Source organism: Ammospiza nelsoni, chromosome 1 (assembly GCF_027579445.1).
Source record: "Ammospiza nelsoni isolate bAmmNel1 chromosome 1, bAmmNel1.pri, whole genome shotgun sequence".
NCBI lineage: Eukaryota > Metazoa > Chordata > Aves > Passeriformes > Passerellidae > Ammospiza > Ammospiza nelsoni.
The window spans coordinates 114,971,185-114,984,829 of record NC_080633.1 but is presented as its reverse complement, the minus strand read 5'-3'; the positions used below and the strand labels follow the sequence as shown (position 1 = coordinate 114,984,829).

The 13,645-nt window shown below is 46.1% G+C and overlaps 1 protein-coding gene across 1 annotated transcript in view; it reads right to left on the bottom strand.

Moving 5' to 3' along the window:
* The window catches only part of XKR4 (XK related 4), a 211,968-nt gene extending 200,162 nt beyond the window's left edge, over positions 1 to 11,806 (bottom strand). The window contains exon 1 of the mRNA XM_059484677.1: positions 10,968 to 11,806. Coding sequence (XP_059340660.1) covers positions 10,968 to 11,806 — 839 coding nt within the window. The remainder of the gene's footprint in view (positions 1 to 10,967) is intronic.
* Positions 11,807 to 13,645: the final 1,839 nt, after the last annotated feature.

Here is a 13,645-nt window from a genome sequence, read left to right as displayed (position 1 = left end):
AATGGTTGTTGACTGTAAATGCAATCCCTCCTTTTGACACATGCATTAACACACTAGTGTAAAAGTTCAAAGTCGTTATTATTGAGTTCTCCCCTCCACATTAATTATCCTCTGCACTGTATTTGGCTTCACTTGGGTAAATCCTCTTTAAGTACCCAATCTTTACTTACCCATTTAATATTCTGTGAACTCTGTTTGCATTTATGTTTTTTTTTTCAATAATTCAGCATTGAGTCCAGTTTCCACCAATACTACAGGTGATGTTCTATCCTCAGCCTATTTGTCTGCTATCACCCACTTATGTCATTGTTTCTGAAGCTGAAGTGACTGGTGCTTGGAAGCTTCAGGTTGAAGTTGATTCTAGCTCCTCCACTTTGTTTGGAAAAATCCCTAACCCTTAGGACAGTTTCCCACAGCATGCTGGATCCAGCTTAAAAAGCAAACTAGCAAATAAGGAAAACAGCTCAAAAGATGAGGGGATGAACTAACCTGAAGCAGCAATAGTGTGTGAAGGAAATGGGGTGAAGGACAGAACTTTTTTAAAGTTATATAGTGTATTCTGGGTGTAACAAGCATAAAGCCTTGTGGAAAGAAATCTTCAAAATATTAAAATCTTACTTTAATAGCTCAATACTGTCCATTAAAGAAAGATGCTCATGTTTTCAACATATTTAACTTAAAACCTGTTTTGACAGACACATTGAAATGATAATTGATTTTGAATTGTTTCTACCTAGATAATTTTCCATCTGATTATCTCAAAGTATATTACAAAAATAAGGCTTCATAATATCCATATACTAGATTGCAAATATGTACTAGATAACTAAAGAATAACATCTTCAGAAGTATGCTCTGCTTTTGACTACCCAAACTGAGCCTTTAAAGATCCTTCTCTTTTAAGAAAAAATAATATAAAAGGCTCCACTCCAATTGAAGTAAAAGGGAGATGCAGTTCTTAATTTCTGAAACATAGACTAAAAGCAACCAAAAGAAAAACAAAAATATGCATACTGAAAAGCTGGGCTCCACTTGCTGTGGAGCTTGAGGTGAGTTGGGAAATAAGAAGCTGGGACATGAAGATTGGGTTTTATTTCAGCCACAAAACTTCTGCTGAAAATCAACTACAAAAATGGTATCAGGGAATCAACTCAGAGCAAGAATCAAGAACTGAATAATTTTTAAATAGCAGTTTTAAAATTCTTATTTCATTCACTTTTGCGAGAAATGGCAGAGAAAAATGTAGAACAACTACTGGGTGCATGTTTTCATTATAATGCAAGAGTTCTATGGTCATTTCATTGCAAAGATTCCATATTGCTAGAGTTCCATACCCCCTTGACGTTTCTTGTAGGCACCTCCTCTAGGCACTGACTCTGCCTTGTCCTCACAGCAGCAACTGACTCCAGTCCCCCTCAACCAACCTATCCACTTTTTATAACACTCTTCTGATTGGCTACAGCTGTGGCCTGTTAACATCAGGCCTGCTCCCAATCCTTAATAATTGGCTCAGTTGCAACTCTTACCCCACCCCCCCCAAAGATTACTTTCTATACTACCTTTATTTACTTATATTCTATCCCCCTACAGATGCATACATCAAAAACAGCTTTCTTCTATCTCTTTTTCTAAGTTTGATTACATACGACAAAGAAAGGTTAATGAAAAAAATTAATAAACCAATCCTTCAGCTAATTCAGTTCATCTGGAGCTACTCCTACAAGCTTAAGCAGGCATTTTCATGGACGTCTGTATTATGGTGCTCTTTGTGGTTATACTATACATGAAGCATGAATGTTTGTTAACAGAAATACTTTTAGGGTAAGAGAAAGAGAGAAGGTTAAAGAGTGCAAAAAGGTAGAAAAAAATTCATTAAACTGTAATGAAGAAAGACAGGGAAACCTCTTTTTGGTCTCATTGCAAAGCCCTATTAGGTCTTCCTCTATCCTCACAAACATGACATTTCTCTGTCAGAGTTATGTCACAACTCTGGCAGGAAGGGCAGTAAATGTCCCCATCCAGTCTTGCCTAAGCATCAGTGCAGAAACCAGTCAGGGAGACAAGAACTGACCCCTCACAGCTGGAAAGGGCAGTGGACCGAAATCTCCTAAAACCTGAGCAAATACTCTAATCACAAGGGACATTTCTCCAGTACTATAAGACAAGGCTGAGTCTGCAATATTTGTTGGGGATATAAGCTTGTCATTGCTCATAAAGCAGATTTAAACAATGCTTGCCAACTGGATCCACTAAGGGATTTCAGTGCCACTGCAGCCTAGCCTCTGGTTTGCAATGGGCTCAAATGAGGAGGAACTCAGGCTGTGTGTGCTGGGGAATTTCTGGACACAGCTAGCAGGCAGAAATACAAGCCTCTAGGCAGCTTTCAAGTTGAACATTATGGTCCATTATATTCAAGTTCCTCAAGTTCATACAGAATCACAGAATAACAATGTTTGGGGCATGAAGGGACCTCTGGAGACCATTCAGTCCAAGTCCTCTGCTGAATCAAGTTCACAGAGCAAGTTGCACAGGATCATATTCAGGCATTTTTTTAATATCTACAGAGAGAAGGAGACTACAAACTTTTTGGGCAGCTTGCTCCAGTGCTCTGCCACTCTCACAGTAAAAAAGCTTTCCTCGCAAGGCTGTTAGGCCAAATTTTCTAGGTCATATTTTCAGGTCTATATGCCTGAAGAACATCTAAATTCTGCTTTCAGAGCAAAGTCCTATTATAGATCTGTCTCGCAGAAATATTTCCATATAAAGCGAGACTATAAAGGTTAGGGTTGAAGAATAATAAGAAAAGACACAACTGCATCCATGCCCTTCCTTTAGATAAAAGCCCACACACATTTATAATGACAAAGCTTATCATTCCACACAAGCCACTATTAAAATGTGAAAATATCAGCATAGTGGCTTTCATTGCTTTCTATGCATGTATAGATCTCTCTACAGAGAGCTGAAGTCTGATGCTTGATATTTAAAGGTACTTTCCTTGGTCCTACAGGAAGTAATCTACTGACCCTATGTACTATCCATGGGAAAGCATCACTCAAAGAAGTTGGCAGGATCCTAGAACAGATCAGATGTTTACATGAAAACATCCCATAAAAGCGAGTAATGTTGAAACGGTGGCAATGTTAACTTTCATTTTTTAAGGGCAGAAATTAATCTGAACTATAACAGCTGACAGAGATGAGGAAAACTGTCCATCCATCTGTAGGTTAATTCCCTTTTTATTCACCATAAAACATCTGCATCCTTCTCTAAAGCAGCTGGCGCCATCCTTGGTACATTAGTCTCATCTAAGTCACACCTTCCAACTTTAGAAGAACAAAAAGTAGATACTCTCCCTATCATATCATTACCTGCTAAAATTCCTTTGAAAACACCCCACAAAACAGTCTCACTCCATGTGCTCCAACTCGTGACATCAAATCACTTGTGACTGATAACATTAACCACCCCCACTGATTACCCCTGCCAATCAAACAGATTTATACAGCTCACCACACAAGGTTTTACCATGAACACACTGAGCAGCACAGGCTTGTTGTCAAAGGAAAGGTAATGAAAATAATAACATAATACAGCAATTATTTTATCTTGGGGGAAAAAGTACATTATAACTCATTTCAGCCATTCAGGCAGGGAAATAGAATGAGAAGGAGAGTGATAAGAAACCACTTCAGCAACCAGAGCCCACGGGGAGATGATAATTCATGTTATGGTTGTCAGAAAATTCAGGTAAAATCTCTTGGAAAAATATGTACCCAAGACCTATTATTTTTTAATTCTAAAATTTATGAAAAGATGTTTTAGAGTACTCTCTTTCCTGTCAGCTTATGCCAGACTGGTATCTCACATTTTTATTTATCATTGTTCAGATGACTACTCAGTGCAGTGAGAGTTTATCTAGCATTTTCTCCGTGTATCTAATATTTTTACTGTGAATTTTCCCAGACATACAACTCTTCTGTTTGCCTGCCTGCTTCTACAGTTTCTCAAGCAGTCACTGAGGAAATTACTCAAACAATTCCTCTTTGGTCAGTGGCTGAAAGGAAACAAACTGGAGTTAGGTACATAGTTAGGAGTATTGGCTGATATTCCCATGCCTTTTCAGAACCTTCCTCCTTTTCTACATGCTCCTTCATGTGCTCTTCAATACCAGCCTCCTTTCATTTTTAAAATCAAGTAAATCAAAGCAGTTCTTTTTATAGCCTGTTTGCCCCTTCCCCACCCATGTCCACTTGACACAATGCATACAACTGACAGCTGTGCAAAAATTGACAGAAAAGGCACCACTTTGTAAATATACTTTAGCAAACAAAAAATTTTTCTTGAAGTGCAAGCAAAAGAGCTATTGATTTTCTCTGTGCCTGACAAATTCCTCCCAAACAACCTGTTTACTGAAAATGTAAGTCACTGCTGTGATTTATCTGCTATACATTAGAAGCTACTTAATTGGACCAGAGAGACAGAAGAATAAGGTAACACCAAGTGACAGAAGAATTGATTTAATTTTTAGCTTTATTAGAGCTTTTGCATCTTTGTGGCCAAGTCAGTTCTTATGGACAAATATTAACAACTAAGCCAGCTGACAAGGAGAATAGACTTCTGAACAAGTTAAACTGTGATGTAAATGACCTGATGAATGAAGGAGGACAACTGAGGCTACAGATTATGCTGTGGTGTTATACTTGCTTTCCCACAAGAGATGCAGACATGCAAACTGACCTTTCAGAGAGACATACTTTTTCTGATGTAGGTAACAGAAATTTTAACAATAACAAAAAAAACCCTCATCTGGTTGCAAGAACTTTCTGCAAGGTTATAACATTTAGAAACAAATGTGAAAACATTTAGAAATGATGTGATGCATTTCTTTCAAATCATGGTACATACATATAATCATTTGTTCACAGCACTGGAGGACTCTAAAATAATATATGTATATGGTGATACGAAATCCTCTAAAACACAAACCCCTGTAATCTTATCAATTTTCCACTCTTGGAAAAAGGCAAATAGAAATTCTTCCCATATATAAGTTTCTAGAAAGCATTCTGTGCATAAAATATTAGTTTTCCTACTAAGCCAGTTGTGTGATCAGAAATCAGTGCTTAAGCAGTCCTTTGAAAATCTGAAAACTTATGTAACTGATAAATATTCTCTGCAGAGAGAACACTTGTTAATTATTAAAGTACAGTATCTTTCTTCTAAAGTACATCAGCATCTTTTACACATAGCTAAAGTTATTAGAATAAACTGAATACCAAATCTGATTTGTATGCAGACTTGTAAGAGATTCTTAAGAACATAGTAAAGCTTTACTCCTGTGTTTCAAAAAAAATATGAAAGGCACAGACTTCATCTGCATACCACTATCTTCAGAAAAGAGAACAAAAAATAAAGAAAAAAAAAAGGGAATGAAAAGACTCAAAAATTTTGAATATTTATTCTGATGAATATATTATCAAAAGTTTAAATGTGGTCAGGCCACTTACAGGGTGGGCTGCCCTTCTAATCCTGCTGAGGGGAAAAACACACAACTTTATTTCCTGTTTCTGACAGCCCATAACCTTTCCTGAGACCTAAAGACACAGCAAGCAAAATAGTTAGTCAGTAGGACTTTAACTCAAGCACTGCAGTAACTCAATAAAAGAAAAATGGCATTGCTGAGTGGCAGCATTTCGCTACACTAAGAGACAGATGGGGAGGATATGCAATAATCTTGTCTAGGAAATGGTTATGATTCATAAATTTGGACTCCATGTGACAAATTATCTGGCAGATTTCAAAACAGTGAGAAAAACTGGTGTCAGATTGAGATATTATCACATCTTAGTGTGAAGTCCAATGGCAGCTGGAATTATTGACCATATAACTACTCCTACATTGCTACTGAACAAAAGTGTCAAAAACTACTATGTAGATCAAAAGTGTGAAAAGAAATGAACTTATTTAAGTTTGGAGTTGAGCTAAGAATGATGTTTTTCTTAACTTGAGCTACTTTGCTGGGACTTCCAGTTTAGGGCATCAGTCATGCACAATGGTGAGCACCTGAAGAAGTTGTCAGGATTTCTTACATGCAGAGCAGACACCTTTTTTTTTTTTTTTTTTTTTTTTTTTTTTTTTTTTTTTTTTTTACTTCTAAGAGTATCAAGTTAGGGCAGAAGTGAAGCTTATGAAGCAATGACATTTCTTTGGCAGATGACCCAGACTTGTGAAAAACGTTTCCACATGGGCACCAGAGAAATTACAACTCACCCTGGTCTAAGAATCCAACATCACCTTTACAACCTCGCCACAACTCCTTTTTTTTCCCATATAAGAACCAGGAAGAATGAGTAAAATAATGGCTTCTTAGTACTACACACAAACAGATATAGCCAATCCATAGCATTATTCCACTTAGGAACAGACACCTGTCCTGGACAATGCCACCAGGAAGGACAAGAGGGCAGCTTGGTGTGTCCTCCTCCTTCTCTAGGTGGTTTCCCACAGAGCTAGGAAGTCTCACTCAAACCCCCTCTCTCTGTTGAGAGGGATATACTTAATCATCTCAGTATTGCTTCAGCTATCCAGAAATAATTTTAGAGGGTAATTTCCAGTCCTCATCTTTTCAATGATTCACCCTTCCTCTGGCCTTGTTAGCTACAGAAACTTGACAGTTCCCTTTCAGGCTCTTTGACTGAGCCTTTCAGACAAAACGACAGACACTGTGGGAACTCCCAAGCACTCTGAGCACCAAGGCAGCCTGCTCACACCACCCTGCTGCAAGGCACAGGAGCTGTCTCAGGCAGCTACTTCTTGCTCTCCAGACACCACAAGACAGGCACCAGCAAGTCCTCCAGTCTCCTCCTCTTGTTCACCCAACCTGCCACAACCCACACTCCTGCCAGGGCTGGCTGATCCCTTTACCCAGCTTCAGGAGCATGGCTATCTGAATCCTGCCAGACCAAGGGAACCTCAGCCAGAATTTTTTTTTTAAGGAAATGAACCAGCTCCACCGATGCCAAATGAACACTATGATCTCCTACATCCAGTCACCAAGTCCTGCTGTCCACAGCAAAATCTGAAAGTCGTGGCTAAGCCTGAGGAGTTTAGTGAATCAAAGGGATGCTCAAGGGTAGTGGTTACACACTCTCAGGCCAGGCTCAAAGGGCAAGAGTTTTTCTGAATCCTACTGGCCCTTATATCTCTACAGAGGTCATTACAGACTCTAAATTAAAGCATTCCCTTTCATTTTTTTCCTTTCAATGGGATAGAAACACCCTGTGTATTGTATCCTCCTTGTACCCCCCCAGAGTCTACTAATAATAAGCGAGGTCTCTCACAGCACCTGCTTGGGAGAAGAGATTTCCATGGCCAAATATTGGTGAAAAGCAGAACACACTGAAGTATGGAAAAGGAAACACATCTGTATATATTTCTGAAGGCAGAATCTCACCAGTGATCACATTTCACCATGAAATTAGCTGCCAAAAAATGCCTAGTTCCTGCACTCTGCTGTAGCAAGCAGATCCTCAGAAACTTCACTGGAATTTTAACAGGTGGCCACTGCTATCAGGAAGTCCATAAATAGCCAAACCCCAGAAGCAAAAAAAAAGAAAAAAAAAATATATACATATATATATATATATATATATATATATATATATATATATATATATACTTTAAAAAGGAGCTATTTGATATTCCAAAGTTTTTGGGGAGGAAAGTTACACCAATTTCAAAAGAAAAATATTAATATTTTATTCAGAGCTTATTGACAGCTTAGCTGCTCCTGCAGTTCCCCTTTTTCACACTCAAGGAATAAAAATGTTTTAGTGACTTTTGATTGCCTACTTCTAGAATTGTTCCATTCCACATTAAAGACCTCATTCATTTCCCATTAGCACATTTTAGTTAAAATTAACACATAATAATTTTCAATGATCTGGCTTTCAGTATGTTTGTAAACAAAAAATTAATCTCAGAGGAAAAGCTTTGAAATTGTTATAAGTCATTCTGACATAATTAATCACTAAAAACACATTTTTACAAATTTTTTATTTAATTCAAGGATATTAAGAGCACTGGGATTGTCAGTTGTATTGCTCTTTACTCAGAATGCCTCCCTTAAATAAGCCACTGCCACCATTGCCCCCAAAACCTTTGGCAATGGGACAAATAAAGGAAAATTGAAGACCTCAGGATTCAATTAATTTTAAGAGGAGACAGAAGACAATAAAAACCACATGAAAACAGAATGATCACCAATTTTAGTAGCTAGAGAATCAGGCACAAGCAAACTTTCTCCTCATTCCCTGATAGAGAAATGAGAGACATATTACTGTCATTTTTACTTGGGGGAGATTCAGCATAATAAGTAACAAAAAATTTAAGTGTAGCTACAGGAGAGCTTTAACCAGGGGCAAAAGAAACAAAACCAGGAAAAATCTGAAAGCTAATAAGAAACATAATGAGAGGCACAGAACAAAGGGTAACAGGTTTTGTCAGCTGTTGGGATGGTGATCCCAGCACATGTGCCCTTGTCTGGCAGCAGGGTCTGTTCAGCTGTGTCAAAGAATGAGTTAAATCTCCAAACACATGCAACTGGAAAACACTTTAGATCATCTTTCAGCCTAAACAGCTTGAGCTATTTGCTCAAGGCAGTACCAATGTTACACTGCAGAGTAGAAGTTCTGGACTATTAAGTGTCTGATTAGAGATACTGTTTCCAGAAAATTTCTACAGATCATGTTAGTTCTGACACCATGCTTATGTACAGAGTTTCTCAGGGTTTGATGTGACCTCTTCTCTTTGGGGCTGATTATTAGCTCTAGATGTCTCCAAAGGCTCTCCCTAATCAGGAATATATGTAGGGAATTAAAATGGAGCCACTTTAATCAATTATGATGTGCTGATATGAAACATTCCATACTGCTGACCATATAATTTTAAAGTTTGTGGAAAACTGCAAATAAATACTACAAAGTTACTGACAGACAGGCAATTTGATGGCTCTGTTTCACTGAAAAAAATTTCAGAAGTGTAACAGGCTAAACCATAAATAATGTCCTAACATGCCTTATCAGTTTAATATTCTGGTAGTCTTACACTGCTGCACATAAAACATGAGGAAAAGCTACATATGATCAAAAGAGACTCATCTAGCTTTAAATATAGAGGAGTAGGTGCTTTTGCAAGGAGAAAATCTTGTGTTAAAAGACACTGTGCTTCATCAAAAAGCAAGCAGCTGGAGATCTCTAAATCCCAGACACCTCATCTGACAGAAGTGCTGTTCAGTATTGGATCCCACCCTGCTCCACCCACAGCCCTCCCTGCTCTTTGTGTTCTCCAATACAGAGTCATGACACCAAACCTTGTCAAACTCTCTCCTCTATCACTCAGCATGATCCACACTGTTTGACTTCTATATGGATGAATATCAACATGATTTTCTAAGTACAATTTAAGCCACTGTACTTACTTTTCTACCTCTGCAGGGTGGGGACTAAACATTACACAAAACCCATCACATTCAGAAAGTCCTAAACTTAACTTGTGTTAAACAAGGTAGAAGGTAGAAGATAAAGCATACAAGCTTATTCAAGATTTGAAACAAACCATCACTTTTTGTTCAAAACTCTTCTTCTCTTTCAAGTCATGTCATTGTTAATAAGAGCACACCTGTAACTTTAAGTTAGTTTCACAAGTTTAGAAAATTCAATTTGTCACAATGAACCAAATACTCTGGAAAGCAAAAGGTACTTAGTTGGGGTATTCCAAGATCTTTGGTCAACTATCTACCAGCATTTGGACTCCTTGATGCTTAAGGGCCACAAGCAGAACTGAGCTGTTCTGGATACTGTGCTGACAGAGTAAAAGACAGACTTTGCCCAAAAGAATGAGACAGATATTAAAAGTACCAGCATTACAAGTTTACAGGAACAACAAATTAAACTCCCTAATGAAGTAGTTGCGAAAAGTCCCAAGTGTTTCCAAAACAGAAGGATGACATAATTTCTTTCCATCCTCAGACAATAAACGCAAAAGGTATTTTCCACTGTTGCTTTAGTGCACTTGCGCTACTGCATGACCTTCTTCAACACAGCATCTATCTTGCAAAATTTTATGTGAAAGTTTTACCTCTTTATACACTATACCTTCTGAACTCTGCCCTTTTCAGGCAGCGCTAAATGTATTTGCAGGGCATTTAGCCTCCATATGAATCTTTCCCAGAAATTTGCTAAAACTGAAGGAAAACTTTACTTTTGAAAACTATGATGTCATCTCCTTTTCCAGCAAGTGCCTTTCCCAACCCACTTCAGCACATCCTTTCCATAATGCACAGTACGTCACTTGCAGATGGTTTTGAGAACTGCTACTCAAAACTTTGATTTGGAAGACATCCCTTTTATACATCACGCATATAGAAAATGGATATGCATAGCAAGGAGATGACTGTTCACAGCATATGTACACATAAATCTCAAAACAGGCATCAGGGCGTTACGGGAAAGTAACTCCTCACTGCCAGTGAAGTTCCCTGCTGGCGGCAACGGTGTGCTGGCCGCGTGCGAGGAGACCCGGAGGTGTGCGTTACCGGGCTATGTCCACTTTCCCCACCGGTTCCTTAATTTTACCGAGCGTCCGGCGCAGGTTACCCAGGAGGTTCTGGGCACCTGGCGCTGCGCGGGCTGGAGGCAGCCGGGCGCTCCCGGGGCGGTCACCTGTGCAGCACAGGATGGCCGGGACCCGGCGGGGCTCCCCTCGGCCCCCCGCGCCCGGTCAGCACTGCGGAGCCCGGTCAGCCCTGCGGAGCCCGCTCAGCCCGGCGGCCCGGGGTGCGCTGTCCCCAGGAGGGGCCCCGAGGCGGCCGCTCCCCGGGCTCAGTCCCGCCTGCGGCCGGGCGTGCTCCCCCTGCCCAGGGGCTCGAGCCCCGGCCCCCGCACCACCCTCGCCCTGCTCCTCACCTCCAGACCTGCCCCAGCTGCAGGATGTGGACGAGCGACTGCAGGAGCCAGATGCAGAAGGCGCAGGACGCGGACCGGGCGCCGCCAGCGCGGGGACCGGCGGCGCCGCTGCCCGCGGCGTTGCTGCTGTTGCTGCTGCTGTTGGTGGCGTTGCCCTTGCTGGCGGTGGACGCCTGTCTCTGCGGCGTGCTGGGGCGAGCGGCGTCGATGTCCGCGGCCGCGGAGCCGCTGCTCACCAGCAGCTTGCTCTCGGCGGCGGGGCAGTGCCCGGCGGCGGCGGCGGCGCTGTCCTCGGTGCTGAAGTCGTGCGCGAACCAGCGGAAGCTGAAGACCTGCACGGAGAGGGAGCCCAGCAGCACGAAGAATAGGGTGAGCCCGAACCACCAGCGCTGGCCCCGCAGGTAGTAGTCGACCGCGAGCCAGATGTCGGTGCCCACGTCCGCGAAGTACACGGCCAGGGCGGCCAGGATCCAGAGGCAGTCCCACAGCGAGTAGCGCCGCTGCTCCCTGCCCAGCCGCAGGCACAAGGAGGACGAGCCCCCGCCCGAGCCCCGGGAGCCCCCGCCACCGCCCCCTCCGCCGTCTCCTCCTCTGCCGCCGCTGCAGCAGCAGCAGCAGCACCGGGAGCCGCCGCCCGAGCCGTCCCCGCCGCCGCCGCCGCTGCAGCACCCGCCCCCGGGCGCCTCATCGTCGTCGCTGCCGCCGCCCGGCCCGGCGCCGGCGGGCAGCCCCGGGGCCAGCGCCTGCACGGAGCCCGAGTGCTCGGAGTTCTGCAGCGGCGTGAACGCCACCTCGCCGCCCTTCTTCATCTTCCGCCGCCCGTCCGACTTCGCGGCCATGATGCCTCCCTCAGCCCCGCTGGAGAGCGAGCGGGAGCAGCGAGCGCTCCTTTATCCCGCGCCTCCTCCTGCTCCTCCTCCTCCGCCTCCTGACTCCTGCCTCCCGCCCTCCGCCGCCGCGGACCCGCCGCTCCTCGCGTCCCCTGTCCCCGCTCCGCGCCGGGCTGCGCGCCCGCGGGCGGCTCCTCCGCGGCGGCCGCGTCCGCAGCGCCGCCTGTCTGCGGGGAGCCGCGCTCAGCCCGCCCGCCCCGCCGCCGCCTCCGCGGGGGCCGCCGGTGCCGGGGCCGCCGCCGCCGCGCTCTGCTCGAGCCGGGAGCAGGCAGGGCTGCGCTGCCCGGAGCAGCGCATCCCGCACCCGCCTCCCCGCCCGCCTCCGCCCGCACCCGCCGCCGCCACCACCCAGCTGACTGACGCCGGGAAAGAGGATGACCTCATCCCTCTTCCCTCGCTGCCACCGCCCCCCGCCCGGCACCGGCACCGGCACTGGCGCAGGGGCGGGGAAGGGGGCGCTCGGCGGCCGGGAGGGGAGGGCGCGGCGCTGCCCCGAGGGTGCGGAGCGAGCCCTGCGGCGGCGGGGGCAGGCGGGGTCTCGGCTGCCCGGCCCGGGCAGGTGGGCACGGCGGCGGCGAGCGAGCGGGTCGGCGGGGAGCGGCGGGGTGTGGCCGGCTGCCCCCGGGGCCGGGGCTGCGGGAGCAGGGGGTCGCGGTGCTGCCGCCGGCTCCGCTGCCGATCTCCGGTGTCCTCCGAACAGTTTGGGAGCGTCTGCCCCGCCGGCGCGGGGGTGGAGTGGCGGAACGCGGGTGGGTGCGGACGGGGCGGCCGGCAGGGCGGGGGTCCCCCCGGGCTTCTCCCTGCGAGCGGGCATTCTCGGGCTGGGGGGAGCCGCCGCTGCTGCCGCCCCAGCGCGGTGACGGGGCCAGCTCCGGGCGGCGGTGCCCGCCGTGCCTCCCGACGCTCGCAGCGGGACCGGCCCGCCCGGCGGAGCCGCGCTGAGCGCCCGGCACGGCGGGTCCCGCACGGGGCGGCGGCCGCTTCCCGGCCGTCCCGTAGGAAGCGCTGCCGACGCTCCCGAACTTTGTGAAACGCTGTTGCGAGCTGCAGTTCTCCGGTTGTGCCGTGACTCACGCTGCCTCAGAGGCGTTCGGGGGAAGGTGAGGAGACACCGTTTTATTCCGCCACCTGGAGAAATCGCATTTTGGGCGTAAAATTCACCAGGCGAACTCACGATGCCTTTCACCGCTCCCCGCCCCTTTCCTCGCAGCCCCGGCTGCTGGCAGAGCGCGGTGGCTGCTCGGAGCTCACCCGGGCGTTTCGGCAGCGGAGCTGGCTCCGCCGGCAGTTCCCGGCTCGGGGCGGCGGGAGCAGCTGGGGTCGGGAGCAGCTGTCCCGGGCGCCGCGGAGCACAGACTCCCCCGGGCGGCCGCCGCCGCCGTCGCCCTCGGAGCCCGGCGGGGGACACAAGTGAACGACGGCCACCCGGTCACGGGAGGCCACAGCATCGGCCTCCGGGAGTCACACGGGCACACAGGGCTCGGGCTGCTGGCGGGGTGGGGGCGCATTTACCGCCCACCCTCGGCCCTTCCGCCCTCTCTGTCCTCCTGCGTCTTCAACCACACGGGATGAGCAACTAATTGACCTCTTCACCTTTTTAAAAATTTTTTTTAAGCTTCTGCAGTATTTTATGAGCATGCCCTCTCCCTTCTTAAAATAGAGCAGTGAGTTCGTTCAACCACGTTGCTGGAATATCTTAATAGGAACGGCAGTGAGACTGATAGGGTAGTGTTATGTTAAGCTCTGTGACTAAATATAGTCCCTTTAACTTTATTAATTAAACAGAAG